Raw genomic sequence first — 22,812 nt, 5'->3', positions numbered from 1 at the left:
GAAGGCGAAGGGCATCTTCCCGACATGGTGGAACCTGGCTCGACCTTAAAGAGGGAACAGAACCCAGACGTGCTGGGGGCCGACAAGACAGTGAAGACACCCACGAAAAGAGCAGACACTCCCATTTCCTAGCTCACCCAACCAAGTCTTCCCCACCATCAGCAGAGCCCTTTAAAGATGGAAAGGGAAATCCAAGCTCTATAAACCTCTCAACCAGTCATCAGTATCTGGGGTCAGCCAATCAGACTCAAATCCATTTTGTCAATCACTTGGAAGTGTTCCTGGGCACTGAGCCTCTGTTTCTTACATGCACATGGGATAGATGCTCTCTCTCTCTCTCTCTCTCTGTGGGCTGAGTTCTATAAAGGACACAGTACCAAGCCCAGCATGTCATAGGTGCTCAGTGGTGACAGCCAGCTCACACGTGGGGGGACCACGGCAGTTCAAGGGGAGCTTGCGGCTCTCACCTGCCCCAGTGGACAGCCAGGTTCTGCCCAATGGACACCAGCAGACTGGTGGGCCCGTGCTCCCAGATGCACTCGTGGGCCCAGGCTGCCGCCGACTTCTCCAGCTCTTCATCCCAGGTCTGCAGAGGGAAGAGAAACGGGCACCACGTCAGGATCAGGAAGGGTGTAAGAACCCCAACTGTAGCGACACCCCCAGGTTGACCTGCAGGCCGGTTTTCAGCCTCTATAATGCTGGGTTCCTATATTAGCAAGTTGGACATGGCAAGTCAGGGAAGGACCAGAGGTGCCTGGCTCCAAGGCCATTCTCAGAGCTCTGGCTCAGCGTCTAACTTGCCAACAACCCTGGCAAGTCCCTTCTCTCTGGGCCTCAGCATCTGTAAGATGGGGCGGCAATGCCGAAGGCTCACAAAGCATAGCACCGCCCACCGTATGGAAGGGAAGGTGAGTGTCAGCAGAGGTGTCTTCGGGAGGCTTGTCCTGATGATCGTGACTTCCTTTCGTTAAACGTGTACCAGGTGCAGCAGGCCTCGGACTTTATCAGAATGCTTCCATTGCATCTAACCATGGGCCTCTGAGGTAGACATTCTTATTCCCATTTTACAGAAAATCGAGGCTTAGAGGTGCAACATCATTTGCCCAGGGTCCCATGGCCAGTTTCAGAACCAGGCTTTGAACCCAGATCTGAAGAAACCTGGAGCCTGAGCTCTCTCTACGAGCACTGTTCTTTGTCAGCCACAGCAGATAGTGTGATGCTGTTCCTAGGCCTGGGGACAGAAATCACAAACGATCGTGTGGCATGGGGTGTGGTTCAGAATGGCCGTGTGAACCTGTGCACGTATTCACCCTCTGAGCCCGTTTCCTCTGCTGTAACACGGGCGTGGTGATGCCCTCACCATGAGTATTCCTTGGGGAGATGAAGCCTGCCAGGGGCCCAGCCAGGGCCTGGATTTGGTCGGTGAGAGCCTCGTCCATGCCAGCCACTCTCGGGCAGGGGAAGAAAAGTGGTCAAGGCGCCTGCGGGGTGTTTGAGATCCTCACTGGCCTCCCGCAGGAGAATCCAGCAACAAAAGTGACCAGATGCCTGGGTACCAGGCTTCGGTGTGGGATGATGACACAGATCAGGAGGTGGACGGTGGTGACAGTTAAACAACAGCGTGAATGTGATTAATGCCACTGGACTTAAAATGGTTAAGATGGTAAATTTAACGGTATGTATATTTTACCACCTGCTCACCTCCCAGCACGGCCCATCCTGAATCAGGGGGCTTTGGGCAGGGGTCTGGGCCAAAGAATTGGAAGACAGGCTCTGCAGCCTGGCCTGCCTCCCAGCTGGCCCGGGGAGCACAAGTAACTCCTCAGGAAAGGCCATCAGGAACAAAGCAGGCGGGTGGCTTCTGTGGAGGAGCAGATGCCGGGCGGCCCTCGGCTTGCTGCCAGCCAGCTGCTGCTGCGGGGCCTCCCTGCAGTCCTCCGACACCTGCTGCAGTGCTGGGGAGACAGGGGCTGTCCCCTCGCTCTGGGCATCCCCAGCCCCTGGCACACAGTAGGTGCTCATGCAAAACTGTCCTGGCAGAACCCAGGACATGTTAAATCAACTAGGGAAGCCCCCAGTGTGGAATATCATGACACTGCCAACACAGCGGTACGCCTTGCCTCCCTCCCTCCCCCATCCTGCCAAGACTCCTCCACATCCAGGCGCAAGTCCTGCCCCAGGGCAGATGCCTCTGGTGCCTTGGCCACACTCCTGGACACACTCCCATTTCAGCAGCAGTGGACATTACATTCTGGGTATGCTCAGACTCATCTCTTGACGACAGTGCCCCACCTTCAGTGCCCACCAAGCCCAGAGCCACTTTCCGCCTCAGATCTTCCTCCAATACTGTGAGAGACCCCCCACTCCCCAGCTGTGCTCATGCACAGCCTGACATGGGGACGTTAGGCCCCCGGGGTGACACTTGGTCAATGGGGAACAGTCCTGTGGATAAATGCAGCCACCTCCTGCCTTCGGGAGGGAGGTCCAATTTCTACACTATTTCCTCTGCAGATTCTGGCAGAGCTAAGCCCCTGCTCCCACCGCGCCACCCCCATAGAGCACCCTGATGTTGAACTCACTCTTCCTGTCTTCTGGACTCATGGGTCCCCCTCCCCAATAAACCACCTGCAGCCAAGTCCTGTCTGGGACTCTGCTCTGGGGGAGTCCACACTATGCTGCCCCCTCTCAGAGCCCAGTCAGGGCGCGGCTCCTGCTCTGCCACACCCAGCTCAGCACGTCGTCGCTTGGCTCTGCTGTGCCTCAGCTTCCTTCTCTGCAGAACAGAGCTGATCTGTTGTCCCCCAGGGTGTGCCTAGGATGAAATGAAGGAACGCCCAGAGAGACCGATGGCTGCCATCAGTGCTCTGAAATGGGTTTCCTCACACTCAGCCAGATCCAGCCTTTTTGCACTTCTGTCTCCAAAGACCTTCACTTCACCTGAGAGGATCAGCCCACTTAGGGCACTGATGAGACCCAGAGTCAAGGGTAGAGGGTGTTCACGGGGCCTCCTGTCTGTGGCCAGCACCCTGAAGGGTGTTCTCTGTTCTCTTGGCAGCCCTGTGAAGATGACACAGCCCTCAGAACTTACAGTTGGGGAGACTGAGGCTCAGGGAGGCAGATGGTGACTGCATCTCCAAGCAGGAGAACACCCAGTGCTCCATGAAGGACAGACACCGTCCACCTGGAGGGGTGGGCAGTGGGGGTGGGCAGCAGCTTGCACACACAGCAAGATCCTTCTAGAAATGGCCAGCTAAGGCTCTTCCCACACAGTGTTAAATATTTTGACTTGTTTTTGGTATCAGGGTGATGTTTGCTTCATAGAATGAGTTTGGGAGAAGTGCCTCTGTTTCAATCTTTTGGAATAGTTTGTAGAGAATTCCTCTTTGAAGGTTTGGTAGAATTCTACAGAGGACACAAGAAGATGGAAAGATATCCCATGCTCTTGGATTGGAAGAATCAACATTGTGAAAATGTCCATACTACCCAAAGTGATATACAAATTCAATGCAATCCCCATCAAAATTCCAATGACATTTTTCTCAGAAACGGAAAGAACTATCCAGACATTTATATGGAATAACAAAAGACCAGACATAGCCAAAGCAATTCTGAGCAATAATAATAATAATAATAAAGCTGGAGGCATAACACTACCTGACTTTAAACTATACTACAAAGCTATAATAACCCAAACAGCATGGTACTGGCATAAAAACAGACACATGGATCAATGGAATAGAATAGAGAATCCAGAAATCATCCTGCACACCTACAGCTATCTGATCTTTGACAAAGGCACCAAGTCTATACACCGGGGAAGAGATTGCCTCTTCAGCAAATGGTGCTGGGATAACTGGATATCCATATGCAGGAGAATGAAACTAGACCCATAACTCTCACCATCTACCAAAATCAACTCAAAATAGATTAAAGAATTAAATATACACCCTGAAACAATTAAACTTCTTAAAGAAAACATAGGGAAAACACTCCAGGAAGTAGGACTGAGCACCATGAATACAACCCCCAAACCACAGGCAACCAAAGGTAAATAAACAGATGGGATTATATCAAACTAAAAGGCTTCTGCACAGCAAAAGAAACAATTAACGGAGTTAAAAGACAACCAACAGAATGGGAGAAAATATTTGCAAAATATACATCTGACAAAGGATTAACATCCAGAATATACAAGGAACTCAAACAACTTTACAGAAAAAAACCAAGGAACCCAATTAAAAAATGGGCAAAGGAGCTGAATAGGCATTTCTCAAAGGAAGACATATGAATGGCCACCAGACACATGAAAAAATGCTCAACACCACTCAGAATTCGGGAAATGCAAATCAAAACCACACTGAGATACCATCTCACTCCAGTTAGGATGGCTAATATCCAAAAGACTGTGAATGATAATTGCTGGTGAGGTTGCTGGTGAGAAAAAGGAACTGTCATACATTGTTGGTGGGACTGCAAAATGGTGCAGGCTCTACAGAAAATGGTATGGAGGTTCCTCAAACAATTGCAGATAGATCTACCATATGACCCAGCTATCCCACTGCTGGGAATATACCCAGAGGAATGGAAATCATCAAGTCGAAGGAATACCTGTTCCCCTATGTTCATTGCAGCACTCATTACAATAGGTAAGAGTTGGAACCAGCCCAAATGTCCATCATCGGATGAGTGGATACGGAAACTGTGGTACATCTACACAATGGAATACTACTCAGCTATAAACTACACAATGGAATACTACTCTGCTATAAAAAAGAATGAAATACTGCCATTTGCAACAACATGGATGGACCCAGAGAAAATTATATTAAACAAAACAAGTCAGGCACAGAAAGAGAAATATCACATGTTCTCACTTATTTGTGGGAGCTAAAAATAAATAATTAAACACACAAACAAATGGTGGGGGGAAGGAAGAAGACACAACAATCACAATTCCTTGAAGTTGTTAAGACAAGCGAACAGATATGAGGTTGATGGGAGGGAGGGGGGAGAGTGAGGGGGAGGGAGGATTTGGTAATGGGCCACAAAAATCAACCATGTTGGACATTGATAAAATAAAATAAAATATATATATATATTTTTATATATATATAAAAATATATATATATATAAATAACGCACGCAGGAATGAGACCCAGTTCACCAGGCTCACCCGGCTGTCACTGACTCCTCCAGCCCCTCCTGGCCCTAATCTCCCACTCAGCCTTTGCTTTCCCACCTGAAGACACTGGTCCACCTCATTCTACAGCAAGGGCACAGGGGACATTCTTCACCCCTCAAAGGGATGACTCGGGGAGTGAGAAGAAAGAGCACAGGACAGTGAGGGCTACTGGTAAGAGAGTTTGCACCAGCTGTACCTGGGTGGGCTTGGCCCCTTGCTCACTGTGTTACTTTGGGCAAGTGGCCTCACCTCTCTGTGCCTCAGTTTGCTCATCTCTAAATGTGTTAATGATACCTATTGGAATAGCATTGGGGGGAGGTTAAATGAGAGCAAGCATCAAGCCCCCAGGTGAGGGACAAAGTAGTCCTCAGTAAACAGGACCCTGATATCAAGGAAGTTCATTTTCTTGAGCACTTACTATGTGCCAGGGGCAGTGCTGGGTCCTGCACCTCTGGAGCTGCTGTTGTCTGAACACTTTCCACTTGCAGGGCTGTCCTAGAAACGTTTGTGTCATTTTCTTATTTAATTCCCATAACAAGCCCTTGAGATGTTTTGTTCTCCCAATGTTGCAGATTTTTAAAAAACCTTGAGGCTCAGAGAGGTTAAGTAACTTGCATGAGGTCACACAACCAGGAAGTTAGAACTTAGACAACCCAGCCCTGTCTGGCTTCCAAGGGGGCTCTTCTGCTCTGCACACTGTCACCAAATGTTGGTCCTACCCCACCAAAAATAATAGTTACTAAAATAATAACAACAATATAATTAACATTTATTTAGAACATATCATGCATTATCTCATTGCTTCCTCCAAACAACCCTATGAGAAAGGTACTTTAATTGTTTCCACTGTGTGGGTGAAAAAATAGAAACAGAGTGGCTAAGCAATCTGCCTGAAGTCACACAGCTACCAAGTGGCAGAGCTGGGACCTCAAGCCAGGCAGGCTGGCTGCAGAACCTGCCCACTTGTGAAACCTCAGAACAGTGTGTCTTAACTCTTAGGAGTTTTAAAATCCACCTTTCAGTGCTAGGCCTATTTCAAAGGGCTGTGGCTCAAAGCCCCAACAGGCAGTGCTGAGTAGGAAGCCACGTTTTCAAGACACTTTCTCAAATCAGTGGCGCTTGTCTGGGTGGAAACAAGAGCAGACGGGCAGCGCAGGGCTGGAGGGGCCGGGGTGCAGCGGCTGGGCCTGGCTGCCTTCCCTTCCTCATGGCCCTGCTGCTCGGAGGTGCCCCTACAACATCAACAAAGGCTCGGCATCCCTGACAGGCAGGCCATCTAGACCAAAGGACGCAGATCCCAACTCCAATCCTGAAATATCACAAAGGACAGGAATAGGAAAGTGTGAAAGGTCCATCACGGGCTGTCCGGGTGGCCCGGCCTGCCCTGCTGCAGATGAGCTCCTTTCACTTGTGTGGAAGGCCAGCTTGCACCAATCCTGCTCCTGAACAGAGGCAGGAAGCATCTGGAAACCCGGGGGTTAGGGTTCAGTTGAGCCCAGTCCCAGGGTGCAGGGTGGGCTGTCCAGAGAGAGGCGCATAGCCCCCTCGCCTCACGGAGACCAAGGCCATGCCAGCAGGGCTAGGCGGATGGGACATTTCATCGGTCTCAACTTCTCTGTGGTCCCCTTCCTTTCATTTTTCATGAAGCAGCCATTCCCACAGCATTTCCAGCAAGCCCCCTCTGCTCTCAGAGATTGGGAGTGAAAAAGGAAAACCTAAAAGGGCGACAGTGTGTATTCAGGCTAAAGCAGACATAAGGGAAAGCCTGGGATCCTGAGCTTGTGACATCTCTCTGCCCACTCTCCGCCCCTTCAGAAACAGCCCCTAGACGGGGTCGCTCTGATTCCAGGGGACTTTATTATAGGGGATGCAGAGCTCGGAGAGAAACAGAGAAAAAGCAACAGCAGCAGAAAACCGAGCATCACCAGGACCTGTGGGCAATGTCTTCCAGATGGTCCTTTGTCCTTCATGTCCTCCCCACCCGAGCCCCACCCTGTCACCTGCCCAACTGAGCTGCCTCCCAGAGCATCCCTGCTTCCCACTGGGCCTCCAATCCTCCTCCTCTGCACGGCAGCAGCAGCGTTTCAAAGTCATGAACGTATCCTCCTTCTCAAACCCCCCTTTTCATAGAATAAAATGCAGGCTCCTCACCTGGCCTCAAAGCCCTGTGTGATATGCCCCTGCCTGCCTCTCTAACCTCCTCCAATGGCCTCGCACCCCTCAGAACCGGGTCCCAGCCCCACTGGCTTTCTGAGAGCTCCCCTGAGGCTCCAAGCTTTTTTCCCCCTTAAGGAAAGAGACTCGTGAGGTGGTGGCAGCTTTGGCAACTTCTGTTCCCTCTGCCCAGAACGCCCTTCCCTGTACACTTGTCGCTCAATCTTTCTCACTCTTCAGGTCTCAATTCAAATGCTGCTTCCACAGAGCGGCCCCCTAACACCGCAACTTCAGTCAGGTTCTCCCACTCCTAACATTCTTTCTTATAGCTCCCTGTGTTTCTTCATCATACTCTGCATGTCTCATAATTATGTCCAACATTCTTTCTTATAGCTCCCTGTGTTTCTTCATCATACTCTGCATGTCTCATAATTATGTTTCCTCCCAGAATCTAGAACAGCACCTGGCATATAGAAGATGCTCCATAAATACTTCCTGCCTGTGCCAGTGTGTAGGCTCCAGGAGGACAGGGATCTCATCTATTTTTGTCCACCTCTTTAGATCAAGAATCTCACGATGTGCTGGGCACGTGGGAGGCGTTTAATAAACACATAGAATTAACCCGTTAATGAAATCCCAGGTGTGCAGAAGGCAGAGCAGCGGAGAAAGGAGGCCAGACTGCCTTCCACCCACTCATTCAATAAATAGTTAAGCACCTCCCGTGTGCAGGTTTGGGGGAGAGACAAGGTAGCTTTGAATCAAAGCTTCACCATTTACAGCTGTGTGGTTTCTGCAAGCCCTTTAAAGGTTGACCTCTTCAAGCTTCAATTTTCTCATCTGCAAAATGGTGCTAAAACTCCCTATTTTCCAGCATTACTGTCAGGGTTACACAGGACACAATTCATATGGCACGTAACAGCCTCTCAGCACTCATGTCAGCCCTCCACGGCAACTTTGTGGGGGAGACACGCAGCCCACCTGGCCTGGGGTTGCTCCTGGTAGCACCCTCATCCAGGCAGGGGTGCCAACAGGTCAGCTCAGCCCATGACAACGTAACATGACAACAGCTTTAAAGACATGGCTGAGAATGTATCCTCTCAAAGACATCACCTGGAGGCCAAGAGCGCCTTCCAAAGATGATGGCTATGCATGTGGCATTCGGGCACCCCTTAAATATGTCTCCCAAAGTGGCAGATACTTACCCTCTGAGACATGGGTTTTTAAAAGTCATTCAGAGCTGATGAATGAACAAAGTGGAGGCTCCTGATCAGTGGGACAAGGAGTGACCCCAACAGAGTGAGGCCCATTTCCCAATGGTCTGGGAAACCAGCCAGGAAGGAAATTTCTGCTCTGGAGTCTGGGGACAAATGGCAATGTCACCCAGCCACATCTGGAAAGCCCATCCCAAGAGCCCGGGAGGGTTGACCATGGCTGCCTTCTGTCACCATTAACTCCTTCCCCAGTTGGCAAAGGCCAGGGATCAGATGAGGAAACATAAACAGAGAGGCTAAGTAATCTGCCCAAAATCACACAGCTAGCAAGTGACAGAACTTGGACCTGGACCCAGGCATGCTGGCTCCTGGGAGGGGCTTCCCACCTGCAGTCACCATGCCCAGCTAGCTCCTGCCCTGGCATCTGGCTGTGGCCCCAGGGAGGATGGGGCAGGAGCCTGCACCTGAAATCCAAAAGAAATCTAACCTAATGTTCTATATCTTTAACCCTAAAAAAGTCTGCACAAGCTGCCCAATGCATTAGTTTTTGAAAGAGTGCTCATATTTCCTTCTAAAATTAGCACAAGCCCTTGGAATAAATGCCAGGACAATTTTCTTGAGGGAAGAACAGTTTTGAGAAACATTCCTAAAGGCCAGCCTTGCTCAGAGGGCTCTGCTCAGACAGTCAGTTCATTGGTCCTAGATCTTGTGTGTGCACAGAGGGGCTCTCGGGCACGCGGTGGTCTCTGACCACAATGGCCATGAGAGCAAAGTGACCATCGACAAGCCAAGTCCAGAGAGGTGCGGTGCCATGGCCTGGGATGAAGGCTGTGCAGGAGCTGGAGAAAGCAGGCGATGGGGGAAAGGGCTCCGGGAAGGGACAGCATAAGGGTGGTGGCCGTGCCTGCATAGCATCTGCAGGGCACCGGGTGGGCCTTTCTGGCTGAAGCGAAGTGACAGAAGTTATCAAGACAGATGAGGGCTCCTTATGAGGCTCCGGTGCCAGGCAAAAGCATTTGGGTTCCCACAGGAACACAGAAGGTCACAGGAGTTTCCAGAGCAGGAGAAAGGATGGAAAGGAGTGAAGATTTAGGAATGGATTCAGAATGGGCTGGAAGTGGGAAAAACGGGAGGCAATGAAGTCCTCCCCGCCAGGGCAAGGCTGCTCAATAATCGAGGTGTGACAGGAACAGGCTGGGCGAGAGGGTGGGAGATGCTGCAGAAGAGCCCTCGTAATATAATAGAGCCGTGGCTGAGAGCACGGGTCCTGGAGTCAGCTAGAGCCAGGTTCAGATCCTGGCTCTGCCACTTACCCGCTGTGACCTAGGGCCTCAGTTTCCTAATCTATGAAGTGGGGAAATAGCAGTACCTACTTCACAGGGCTGGGAGAATGGGAAATGATAATGTCAGAACAGGCATCACAAGGGAGATCTTTTGGCGTAGAGGGTGGTTAAGTTTTCTCTCTGGCCCATTGGACCTGTCCTGTCCAATATGGTAGCTGTTAGCTACATGCGGCTACTTAAATTTAAGTTAATTAAAATGAAATCAAATTAAAAATTGAGTTCCTCCATCACACTGGCCACATTTCAAGTGCTCAAAAGCCACACATGGATAATGGCCCTGTATTGGACAGAACTCTCCACCTTTAAGAACATCCCCCTGGGCAGCGTGGCCTTAGACAGACAACATCCACGTGGAAACTTCCACTGGACCCTGGGGCTCCACGAGTGGAGGCGGCAGGTGTAGACTTGGAGAGCCTGTTCCCCTCCGCTCCTGAGATGGATTTCTCCTCTCCCAGGAGGACCCTCCACTGCCTCTTCTCTACCGCCTCCCCTCTGACAGACACCCCATTTCTCATGGACTCAGCTGCCCTTCACCACTCAGAGAAGACATGGCCCAAGGTGGGTGGGGTAGAACCCAGGCTGGCACAATGATGGCGGTGATACCGCAGCCCAAGTATGTGTCTCTGTGCTGGGGCATCTTGCACCACCTCATCCCATTGTCACCGGAGCCATGCAAGTAGTGAGGCTCAGGGAGGAAACTGGCTCACACCAGCTGAGGCGATGCGAGGTCACACAGCTGGGAGGTGCCTCTGCGGGGCCCGGTGGGGAGAGGCAAGGGCTGGGTTCTGGGTTCAGCTACAAAGAGGCAACGTGAGGAGTCGGCAGCAGGGCAATGTGGGTTCCACGGTGAACCCACGAGTAACTGGGCCTGCCCCGCCCACCAACTGGGGACCAAGCCGGATGGTGGCCCCAGCCCCCCGCTCACGCCAGCCCCTGCGTCCAGCGTCAGTGCTCACCATGTACTCCATGTTGGAGGCCGATGGGTACACCTGGCCCCGCAGCTTGTTGTGGAGCATGAGGATCTCCTCCTTGTCTGACCTGGGGATGGCCCTCCGCATGCGCGAGTGGGGCTCGTCCTGCTGGTATTTGCTGAGCAGCTTCTCTAAGTGCGTGACATTGGGCAGGAAAAAGCCGTGGGCTCCACAGACCAGTAACACCAGCCCCAAGGGGATGCCGCCGCTTGGGACACAGCGCATGGCTCCACACCTGTGGTATCGACCGGGCGACAGGGCAGCCTGGGCTCCTGGGGCAGAGCTGGACGCTCAGAGCTCTGGAAGGAAGCAGAAGGCAGTGGAGGAAAGTCGGGTTAGTACTGACTTGAGCAGTGAATGAAGCAGGGCAATTCTCCCCATTTTGTAGATGTGGAAACTGAGGCTTGTAGAAGCTAAATAACCAAGGTCCCACAGACAGGAAGTGGTGGAGCTGGAGTTCAACCCAGGGGTTTCCAGCAAGCGAGCTCTCTGCATACCAAATAGGATCTGGGACAGTTTCTCCCGGCCTCAAGTATTCTCTTGCCACTGTATTTTCTCATTTCAAGTCAGCATTTCTACACATGCATGAGTTAAGTTCTGTCTCCCGTCCCCAGAAGGGATTGATAGAGTCATTTCACATCACCAAAGGATACACCATTAACCAGTGTTAGTCGCAAACTTCCTAGTCCCTGTGAAGGGAGACTCAGTTTACCAAAAGTGGTCTACAGGCCATGCCAGACCCATCACTGCACAGGTTCCTCTGATCACTGCCCTCCCACTGGGCTCCACTCATGTATCTGTGACACACTATGACATAGTCATCTAGAGCCCAGCCAAGGACTCAGCCCCATGCTCCACAGAGCAATGCTCACCTGCTGATTTGATCCTCGGAGAAAGTGACAGTGGACAGAGGAAATGGTCTCTAAGGGGGACTCTAAACTCCATTCTTAGCCCTGACCCCACTAAGCAAAAACCATGAGACAGCTTGCTTCTGGCTGATTCGGAGTCTACTGCAGACACTGCATTGCTGATCTTTGCTCTAAGTTAGAGGTTCATATGGGTGATTAGTACCCAATGACCACATCAGGATGGTTACCTGTTGGTGACCATGTCCAGACAGGTTAATTTCCCAGAATTTAGCCAGATCTCCTTTGACTGATAAAACCAACAGCAGGGCTGAGGGGACAGAAGAAAGAGGTGGCCCAGGACTCCTGGACCTTCATGGCCCTGTCTTGGAGCTTCACATCCCGAGCATGTTCCTGGAGCCCTAACCCTGATGCATACTGGGGCTGGGGTGCTGTGGGACATGGTCCTCAGGTCACATTAGGTGGGATTCATCCCTCTCAGAGATCCATGGTGCCCACGGCTTTATTAAAGACACTGAGCGTGTCTGCAATAAAGAAACCCCCTGTTATGGTCTGAGTGATTGTCCCCTCCAAAGCTCATGAGGGAGCACGATCCCTAGTGTGCAAATGCTGAAAGGCAGGGCCTTTGGGAGGTGATTGGATTGTGAAGGCTCTGCCCTCATGAGTGGATTAACCTATTCATGGGTAAATGAGTTAGTGGATATGTGGGAAGCCATGCATGTGTCCGTGGACTCCGGCGTGGGAATGTAAGGAGGACGGTTCTCCGTTCAGCAGAGCTGCGTACAATCTCCGTGTGCGTGGTAAAGGGCCCTGCAGAAGTTCTCCCGAAAATCCCTATTCTGGTATTCTCTGGATTGCATGTACTTGTCAACCCCCCGGAAATAATTGGATGTTTTATGGGAACGTTTATGCTCTTATGCATCTGGTGTGAGGCGGCAGTTGTACCTTTTAATAATGATACAAATGAAATTACATTTTTCTTGGTTAAAGAAACCGGCCTCTTGGGAAACCTCTCAGTTAATAAAAACAAGTTTGATTTGATTAATGAAACCCAGGTAAAAATGTTGAAAAGTATACCTGGGTCCATGGTTTGTTCTAACCATTGTTCCAAAAAGAAGGTACAAAGAAGCCAAGAGGCTTCCTGTACAGACGGACGGATGGGGCGGTGGAGCAGAGTAAAATAACAGTAAGTTTTCCTGTAAATTTACCCGAGGCACAAGTCGCCCGGGTCATTATTCTACCACGCAGGGGTTTGGTTTTCACTGTCAGAGACGACAATTATGTTGGTTAAATATTAAAAGTCTGGTGGGCTCCTGGAGGAAGATATGGCATGCTACATGTAGGAGCTGATAGACCTTTTTTTTTTAAATACAGGGCCATATAGAGAGGATAAATATATAGTATGGTAAGATTAAATATGAGTAAAATATTTAAAGTTTTTGTTTATGGAAAAATTAGTTAGGTTTGGGCCCCTAAGTTGTTCAAAAACGTTAAAACAAAGAATCATTTTACACAAATAGTTAAATCATATTAGAAAAAGATGTGCTTTGGGCCAACCCCATGGCGCACCCGGGAGAGTGCGGTGCTGGGAGCGCAGCGTCGCTCCCGCCGCGGGTTCGGATCCTATATAGGGATGGCCGGTGCGCTCACTGGCTGAGCGTGGTGCGGGTGACACCGCACCAAAGGTTGCGATCCCCTTACCGGTCACAAAAAAGACAAAAAAAAAGAAAAAGATGTGCTTTTTAAATAATTGTTACTTTTAGTTGATTAAGATAAAAAATTAAAATCAAAATAGCTGATGGATATGTAAATCATATGTTGTAAGGGTTAAACGTTTTACTTAAAAACTGCATGTGCTGCCAACCGTGAGGTCTCTGGCCACTGGCCACAGACCTCGGTTTGAAACTCTTGCCTGCTGGTCAAGTTTGTTTCACTTTAAAGAGTGATATGTACTTTTTTAAAAGATTATGATCTGTAAATAATGACATGTAGTTCTTTAAAAAGTTATGATGCAGTATAATCAAAAAAGGATGATTTAAATATTGTATTGATCGATTTTGTGCTCATAGTTTAATATTAACTTGATGAAAAATGTTTGCTTTCTGTAATTAGAGGATAGACGTGGTGTAAATAAAGGAGAACGACTTTTGTCCGTCGTCCACTGATGCACTTGACATCATTGGTCCGTCGTTGTCTTTTTTTTTTTTCTTTTCGCTGACTCCACACATCCTTCTCGGGCTCCAAGAACCAGCTGGAGCTGGACTCCGGCATGGATAAATGGGTCATCGTGGGTGTTCACTGGTGGCTTTGTAAGGAGAGCAAGTGAATGCGTTAACGTGCTCCTGCTCCCCACCCCGCCAGCCAAGGGATGTCCTGCATCACCTCGGGACTCTGCAGAGAGTCCCCAAGAAAAAGGCCCTCACCAGACACATCCCCAGACTCCAAAACTGTAAAAAAAAAATTCATTTATTTATAAGTCACCCAGTTTCAGGTCTTCTATTATAAGCAACAGAAAACTGACTACTATGCTCCCTACCTGTTATTAGCCCAGTCTCACAAACTTACAAACTTTAAAATGCTGAGGTCAGGATTTTACTAGGCAGATTTCTGCTGTGCCTCTTGTTCCTTCAGAAAACCCTTCGTAAGCACCTGCACGGGCCGGTCACTTTATGTACATCATTTCTGATCATTGTGACAGCCCAGGAGGTCAGTCTGTGACCGTTCCCATTTACAGATGAGGAAGACAAGGTATAGGGTGGGGGCGAGATGAGCCCAAGTCCACCCTCCTAGTAAGTGGAGATGCTGATGCCCAAGCTGATAGTTCTGAAGACCCAGACATTTCCAGCAAGCTACCTTGGCTCCTATGTCCCTGGGGGCCAACTGTCTCACCTCCACTGAAGGGCCACAAACCATAGATGTCCTGCTCCTGGCTTGTTGTCTAAAAAATACATATGATTCATCCAAGAAGACAAGGGAGGGCCTGGATGGGCGTGTCCATTTATGCCCCAGCCTCTGCTTTACCCCCAGGGAAGAGTGGTCATTTGTACAACTGCCTTTATTGAGCACCTATTTTGTGCTGGACCCTGGGGTGGAGACTAGGGACACGAAGATGAAGATGACGCAGTCCCTGGCCTCAAGGAGGAAACCGTGGTCTCCACCCAGTGGGACAAGGCTGAGTAAAGACAGTGCAGGGGTTTTGGGGGCCAGAGCATGGGGCTCCAGGATTCTGCCTGGATGGGGAGGGTGGTAGCCATGCCTCAACACAGGGTTCAGTCCTTCAAAAAGCCTTCCCTGTTCTTTGCCCACATGGCAATGGCCGGGTTTTCACCTCTCGAGATAGCTGGGACTGCAAACTGGCAGCCAAAGAAGGGCGTCTTCTTCCAGGGGCAACACATGGATGGAGGCAGGGATGGGATAGGTCCAAGATGGGCATCCCAGAAAGCAGAAACGCTGGCACCAGGCGGCAGAGAGTTAGCCAAAGAGCTATGGGAATGCGGCCGTTCCCATCTCTAACCCCCTGGAAACTCTCCAAGGTCCTGACAGAGCCTGTGCCTTGGATAAAAATAGCCCCCATGCAAAGAGGAGAGGCTCGGCTTTCTCTGCAGCGGGCTGGATGTGCTGGCCTCCTCGAAGGCCTCCTCTCTGGGGCAGAGCCCAGGAATGGCTGGGAGGGCTTCCGCGTACTCACTTGCCCTGCTGGGAACCACCCACGAATGTGGACTCTCTCAGAGATCCTGGCTTCTCCCTCAGGTTAGTCACACCACCATATATGAACATGTCCAGTGCAGAAGGCCAGGCTCAAAGAGACTCTCAGAAAGCTGTGACGTCAGGTTCAGATTCAAGAGAGTGGGAACGGACATCACTGGGTGTCCCCTGGCGTCACCATAGCACCTGATTTGTTGTACTCTACACTTGTGTGGCAAGAGGGGCGGGGGACCCTCAAGGGCATGAAGCATAAACTGCTTATGTGACTATCCTGTGACCCAACTAGACTAAAACCTGGGCCTGCTTTCAATCACCAATGGGCACAACTCAAAGGGCTATACATAGAGAGATTGGTGAGTAAATTGTGTGTGGCAGTGTGGGGGACAGGGGTCACATGGTGGAATATTACACAGCGGGTAAAAGGAAAGGACTAGGGCTGTGTGCATGTCAGCATAAATAAATCTCAAATAACAATGGTGAGTTTTAAAAAGTTAGTAGGATATTATCCTAATGATGTTAACGATACTATTTATGTAAATTTAAGCATCTAAACCATATTTTGTGTAATTTATGGATATATGTATACATATGTGTACATGGTGTGTGTGTACATATATGTATGTGTATGTACATATGTGCATATGGGTGTGTGTGTGTGTGTGTGTGTGTAATAAAACCAGTACTAAATTCAGACCAAGTTCATGGTGGGCATTGACTCCGGGGTAGGGGAATAGAAATGGAAAGGAAATGTGAATGGCTTCTTCTTCATCTTTTGTATATATTATTTCTATTTCTAAAATCTCAAGCAAACATGGCAAAATGTCAACATCTGTTCATGCAGGTGAACAGGCACCTTGGCAGAAATGCGGAATGGGGACCATGAGAAGGCGTCGTCAGGGGCAAGGCCGAGGTGGTAGGCCCTGCTAGGCTTTGTGCTTGTCTATTTTCTTTTGTTTGAAAGTGTTATTTAACACACCCAAACAAAGTGCCAACACATGAAAACACAGTGAAGCAAACGCCCCCTTCCGACAAGTTCTGAACATGTGCTTCCTTATTCCAAGAGACTGGATGAGCCGCCTTTGTGTTGACTGTTAAAGGGACTTCCCTGGCTTACAGGCTGGTCTTTCTCTCGAGGATCCCAAAGGGAATTTGCAAAGTGATGGGTGGAGCTCAAGAGTTGGGAGAAGCACGGAGTTTAGTGGAAGCTCCACACTGTAAGGGAACAGAAGTGGGAGAGGAGGGTGATTTTTCCACTGCCTCCCCATGCCTCTTGCCAGTCACTGGCCTGGGGCATGCAGACCTGCCCTCGGTCAAGCTGCTGACAGTGGTGTGCTGGGTGGCATTGCCAAACTATTGGGTCTGAAGTGGTTTGGGCTGGGGGTTCCCATGCTGGGGAGCGGAAAAGGTCCAGATCTGGATGGCTCCTGCTTGTGTGGGCTGCAGGAGAACATTGAAGATTCTAAGCAGAAAAGTCATGATAACAGGGCCAGTGTCTCTTTCAGGTCTATGTCCCCAGAGCCCAGGGCAGTGCTTGGCACACAGGAAACAAGCACATAGTTAGGGGCTGAATTGTGTTTCCCCAAATTGGGTCACATGGTGAAGCCCTAGCCCCCAATGACTGTTTTTGGATAGGGCCTTTAAAGGATGATTTAGGTAAATAAGGTCATAGGGGCGGGCCTCAATCCATAAGACTGCTGTCATCATAAGTGAAGGGGATGAGGACACAGACACGCACAGAGGGATGACGGTGTGAGGACACAGGGAGAAGACGCCGTCTGCCAGCCAAGGAGAGAGGCCTCGGGAGGAACCAGCCTGCCACATCTTGACCTCGGGATCCTGGGAGGAAACAGATTTCTGTTGTGTCTGCGGTACCGTGTTACAGCAGCCCTGTCAGACTAGTACACACGTTAGATAACAAACGTGTGAACACAACTGTTTCCAGATACCCCTGGGCTGCCATGTGGAAGGCAACAAGTGGGAAGAAGAGGCAGCTTAGGAGGCGGAGGCTGGGGTCCCTGCTGGAAGCTGGCGGGAGCTGTCTGTCAAAGCCACAGTGAGCCAGCTGAGGCCCGGTGCCTAGGGACGATGCCCAGCACCCTCAGCCGGGGTGACCCTTCGGCCTCCGCTGCCGCAGTGGCTCAGGCAGACCTGGGGCTGAAGTGCTTCTGACCCTTTTTCACTCACAAGTGAAAAACTCAAACTTTCCCCAAATGAGGCTACATCCTGTGCAGGGCTGCCTGTGCAGGGCTTTCCAACGACAGGAATGTGCTCGCACCAGGGAACCTCAGGGACAAGGGGGCTGTACCGAGGAAGACCACCCCATGCCAGTCGCTGTGTGAGCGTTCCATCTCCTCTGTCTCATTTCGCCTCCAGTGACCCAGAGGCTTGGGTTCTATCACTCCCATTCTGCAGATGAGTAGACCGAGGTCCGTGGGACCAGTCCAAGGTTGCACGACTGACAGGCAGGAAGCCTGGGGCTGGGGGCTCTGCCCGACCTCAAAGTCCACACCTGGCCTTTTGTTCCTGCTGCCCTGCCTCCCCCAGGACGGGCTTTCCTGTGGGTCTGAAAGTCCAAGACCCTCCCCCACCCCCATGCAGGGAGAGGGACTCCCACAAACACAACCACTCTTCTCCGCCTCTTGGGAGGGCTGCTGGGCTCAGTGGGGCAGGGATACTGGTCTCTGGGGCCAAATGATGACTCTGTCCATGGGAACACACCAGTACAACACCCCCAGGGGAGAGGAAAGAAACCTTCACAGCACAGTGACATTTCACCAAAGTGCACCTCTCATTGGCCCTTGGCACCCATCCAATGTCCATTTGCTGTGCCCTTGACTCAAATGTGACAAGCTGACCCCTGGCCCTGGCATGATGGATGCTCTGTGCAGAGTGCCTTCCAGATGCCCAGGCCCCACTGCCTTCCCAGCATCCTGGAGGGGCTCCCACGTCATGCGTCAAGCTGAGCTCGCCTCAGTACCTGGGGGCAAGGCCCACACTCCAGCTCTGCACTTTTGCTCCCTGGCTGTCCCAGGCGCTGCTGAAGGCAAGCGTCATTTCTAGAGAAGACTTCCTTGACTCTCTGTCACCCCAGCCTCTTGCCAACAACTTAAAATATCCGCCAGGGACTGCGGTGCAGCACAGCAGACAAGATCTCTGGAAGATGTCGTTCTCCTTTGCCGGAGTTACAAAACTGAGCCCGTGAGACCACAAGTACGATCACAGCTCCAAGATCTCATGAGAACACACCCAAGATGACACGGCAGAGGCTGGGACAGGAACTAACAGAGCTTTCAAGCCCAAGGGACATTAACTGGTATTTGTGAGGTTGTGTGACTAGTTTAAGGTGAGACCAAGACTGGAAATCAAGCTTTCCAAAAGCCCAGGGAAATTTCAGCATGCCTCTGCTCCAATGTGGTCCTCCAACCGCCCCCCTCCACCCTGGCCAAGGGTTTTGTGACACTTAGTAGCAAATCATTGTGCTCCAAATCTAGCAAGGGGTCTCCTTGATGGTTTCCTCCTGGGCGACGCCCCCCTCAGAGTCAACACCCAGGAGCTAGCGAGAGAAAGGGAACACGGTTTAAGAGCATTGCGTCACCTCACCCGGGCTGCGTTTGCCTGTGTTTAGGAAAGGCTGCCAGAAAGATGAATCTCAGGACTGAGCCCGTCAGCCGCAGCACCGAGGTCGCGCCAAACGCTCTGCTTTTGCACATGCTGTTCCCACAGCTCATCCCATGGCCCCGACGTGCCCTGCTCCTGGCCCAGGCTGGGCAGATTCATTCCTGCCCATCAAGAAAGACTCAACCCAAAGGTCACCGCATCCTGGAAGCCTCCTCGGGCTTAACCACGCTCGCAAGTCTGTCGCTCTTGTTCACCGCAGAATCACCAATGTCTGATAAGTTGGTGTCAATAAATATTTCTGGAATGAATGTGTGGCTCTCCTCCTCCCAAGTACATCAGAAGAGCCATATTAGGACTACGTGTGATTTTGGCTTCTTCTTTATTGACTGCAGCAGGGCTGTCAGGGAAGAGACACCTGGGTTCATTTCCTGACACTGCCTCTCAGTGCTGCATGGCCTCAGACACAGCAGTTAGCTTCTCTGGGCCCCAGTTTTGCATCTATAAGGCTGAGGGGAGTTACAGACCCTGCAGCTGTGAGGAATGACTGAGACGATGGACGTCAGCCCTCAGTAACTGCTAGCTGTTACAACGCTGCACAAGTGCACTGTGTGGAGGAGCTGCAGAGGCTGAGACTAATGACATGGAAGGCAGCGGAGACGTGATTCTCTCTGCATAGTATTTCAAAGCACCACCTTGGCCTTAACAAAATCCAACTTGTAAAAATCCTGTGAAACATCCAATGCATAGGAGAATAAAACCCTCCACTAAATTTGAAACGTACTCTAGCTCAGTATATGACCTTGGACACTGGTCATTTTTTTCCAATTTTCTGAAGAAGGAGGTTCCAAGATATGGTGAACCAGGTCTGGAGGGTTAACGTCAACACCTGGCCAGGAACCATATGTGCACATGCACTGGGCAGTTCATGCTGATGACAATTACCCACTCTGTCACATGGCTCTGTCCCCTTCCATGGCTCAATTTGAGGGGAGCTAACAGGCCCATGGGTCTCCTTCAGCCCTAGAACCCACCACCCTGGGTTGTGTCTGCTTAGAATGCTTGCCTCTGCAGCTACACTACCAACTTCTTAAGGGTTGGAACCAGTGGTGTGCTGGCAAATGTTTGACAATCAACTTTCAAAACCAAACCAAACCAAACAACCCTTGATTTGTAGCACTTGCCAATTCCCTTGGTGTAAATACTCCCACCATGGCCAATTTCAAGCAACCAACATGAAGTCACTGGACGTGGAGTTTCCAAAAAGTTATCCACAACAGCACACCGTTATGTAGTCTTTCCATTGTACAGATGCTGTAGATATCACAACCTCAAGAGCAGAGATAATAACAAAATGTAATAAAAAATGAGAAAGTGATAAGTTTTGAGTATTTATTACCCTATTTTCAACATAACTTACTGAATTGTAAGTTTATATAATTTAACATTTAATGATTGTTATATTTAACTGGCTCACAACCTGTCCGAAAACTTAACTATCAGCTCTCACGTGCTGGTACAAGCCAGGTCTCGCACGCCACAGGCTGGCACTGTGTCCTGTCCAACTTCACGCCCCCAACAAACATTATCACAATAATGCAGCCAGTGCTAGACGGGCAGATGAGGCAGCAGGCTCGGTGCTGGGTCATGACAATTATTAGCCTTTGCACAGATAAGAAAACTGAGGCTCAAAACAGACAAACAGCTTGCTCAGGGTCATGGGAAGGCCTGAGACAAGGTCGATCTATTCATCATGCACCAATCACTTACTGATCCTGGCTCTAAATGCAGCGACTCTCCAAAACGTCAGGGCAGTTCTGACCTACTGCCCCACGTCATTCAGCCAAGGCACGCTGCCCACATGACACCAGGAATCCCAAAAGGCTGGGGGGTTCCCCAGCCTCTGTTCTTCCTCAGAATTAACAAGGGAGAACTCAAAATTTGAGCAAGAGGCCAAGGCCAGATCAGAGTCATACCCACAAACCACCCAGAAATTCCAGGAATGAAGTGGTGGCTGAAAGGAGGGATGCCTCCCCTCCCCCAACACACACAGCATGTCTCAGGCAGATCTCAGTCCCGTTAAGACTGCCTGGGTAAGTACCAGAGTAGGGGGGTGGGGAGGCATCCCGTCCTCTGCTGGATCCTGTGGGTTTTCCTGAAACTGTTCTCAACAGGATTAGGGCCAGACCCAGGGGAGGAAACAGGCCGGCTCCTTGCTGCCTGCCACTCTGCCCAGGCTGGTCTCCCCACAGCCAAGGATGGCCAACAGTCCCACTGGCTCAACAGCAACACCAGGGCCCCCCACCCGTACCTTTTTTCCTTCTGTCCCCTGCAAAAGATATACCCTTGTGGGATTTATGGGACAATATGCCTGGATGCTTAATCAAACAGGGCCGGCCCGGTGGCGTGCTGGAGAGTGCACCACTTGGGAGTGTGGCAGTGCTCCCGCCGAGGGTTCGGATCTCATGTGGAGACCAGTTCCTGCTCACTGGCTGAGCGCGGTGCGGGCGCAACACCGAGGGTTGCGATCCCGTTGCCGGTCCCCGGTACGGGCGCGACACTGAGGGTTGCAATCCTGTTACCGGTCAGTAAAAAAAAAGAAGACAAACCCCCCCCCAAAAAAACAAATACAATATACAAAACCCATTTGATTTTTTAAATACTATGCTGAGAATATATAGTATTTAAAATTCGGGCTGTACAAAATTCTGTACAAAAAGAGAAGAACAACCATTCAACAAACACTTATTTTATCTACTTTGTGCAAAAAAAGAACTGAAAACTAGGTGCGTTCGATGCAAGCCAAAATAATATAAAACAAAAGCCATTTTAATGTGACTGGATAATAAATTAGTATATTCTTAAAACATCCAGTACATAACTCCTGGGGCCCCCCTCTCCCTTCTTGCAGATGTGTGGATGTTTCCCAGGAAACAACGTTCCCAGTAAAGCTTTAGATAAATGACAGGAGACCTCAATTACTGACTGCCAGAGGCAGTGTGGAGAAGCGCCAACACTGGGTCAGACCTGGGTTCGAATCCCACCTTACCACGAGAGCAGACTACTGCCCTCAACCTCTGCAAGCCGACAGTCTGTCACCTAAGCAACGAGGCTGAGTTTCTCCCAGGGCTGGGGGAAGGAGGGTGCAAAGACCACACAAATTAGTGTTTATAAAAGGCCCAGCAGCAGAATCCCAGGAACTTAAGGATGTTTAATGATGTTTCTTTCCCTTCTTTCCCTGGGTAAGTCCAGGGTCCCTGATCATCTCTGCTCCAGGCCACAGGGCTGCCTGCCAGGACCAGCCTCCCTGCCTGCAGTGCATGGCCCACTGGTATTGGGTGGCATCAGCCAGAATGAGCGAAGAACTCGGGGCACCAGGCTGCAGAATCTCCACACTGCTTTACAGATGAAAAACCCCATAGCAAACCCTGCAGAGTCCCTGGGAGCTGGGAGCAGACAAGACAGTCTGCCCTCGGGAATGGGAGGAGACAGACAGTAAACATGGCAGCGAATAGGTAAACATAGAAGGTTTCAGAGCCAGAGTGGTGCGAGGAAAACAGCCCTGGCTAAGAGATGGTTAGTGGGGGCAGAGGAGGGGGCAGAGAACACTCTAGTCCAGTGGACAAAGATAGGAAAGGGAATTCCAGATGGCAGGAACTGTGAGGACAAAGGCCCAGAGGGCGGTATGACTAGGGACAGGCACAAAGCCAGTGCGGCCTGGGAGAAATGAGCCACAGAGGTATCCCAGGACAGGTGGCAAGGGGC

The 22,812-nt window shown here is 50.5% G+C and overlaps 1 protein-coding gene across 1 annotated transcript in view; it reads right to left on the bottom strand.

Moving 5' to 3' along the window:
• The window catches only part of CRISPLD2 (cysteine-rich secretory protein LCCL domain containing 2), a 29,196-nt gene extending 18,109 nt beyond the window's left edge, over nt 1-11,087 (bottom strand). The window contains exons 1-2 of the mRNA XM_008577686.1: nt 10,847-11,087; nt 468-586 (exon numbers count right to left, since the gene is read on the bottom strand). Of these exons, the coding sequence (XP_008575908.1) occupies nt 468-586; nt 10,847-11,086 (359 nt within the window). The 5' untranslated portion in view covers nt 11,087. The remainder of the gene's footprint in view (nt 1-467; nt 587-10,846) is intronic.
• Nucleotides 11,088-22,812: the final 11,725 nt, after the last annotated feature.

The sequence above is a fragment of the Galeopterus variegatus genome, unplaced genomic scaffold (genome assembly GCF_000696425.1).
Source record: "Galeopterus variegatus unplaced genomic scaffold, G_variegatus-3.0.2 Scaffold1563, whole genome shotgun sequence".
Lineage (NCBI taxonomy): Eukaryota > Metazoa > Chordata > Mammalia > Dermoptera > Cynocephalidae > Galeopterus > Galeopterus variegatus.
This window is presented reverse-complemented; position numbering and strand designations above follow the sequence as displayed.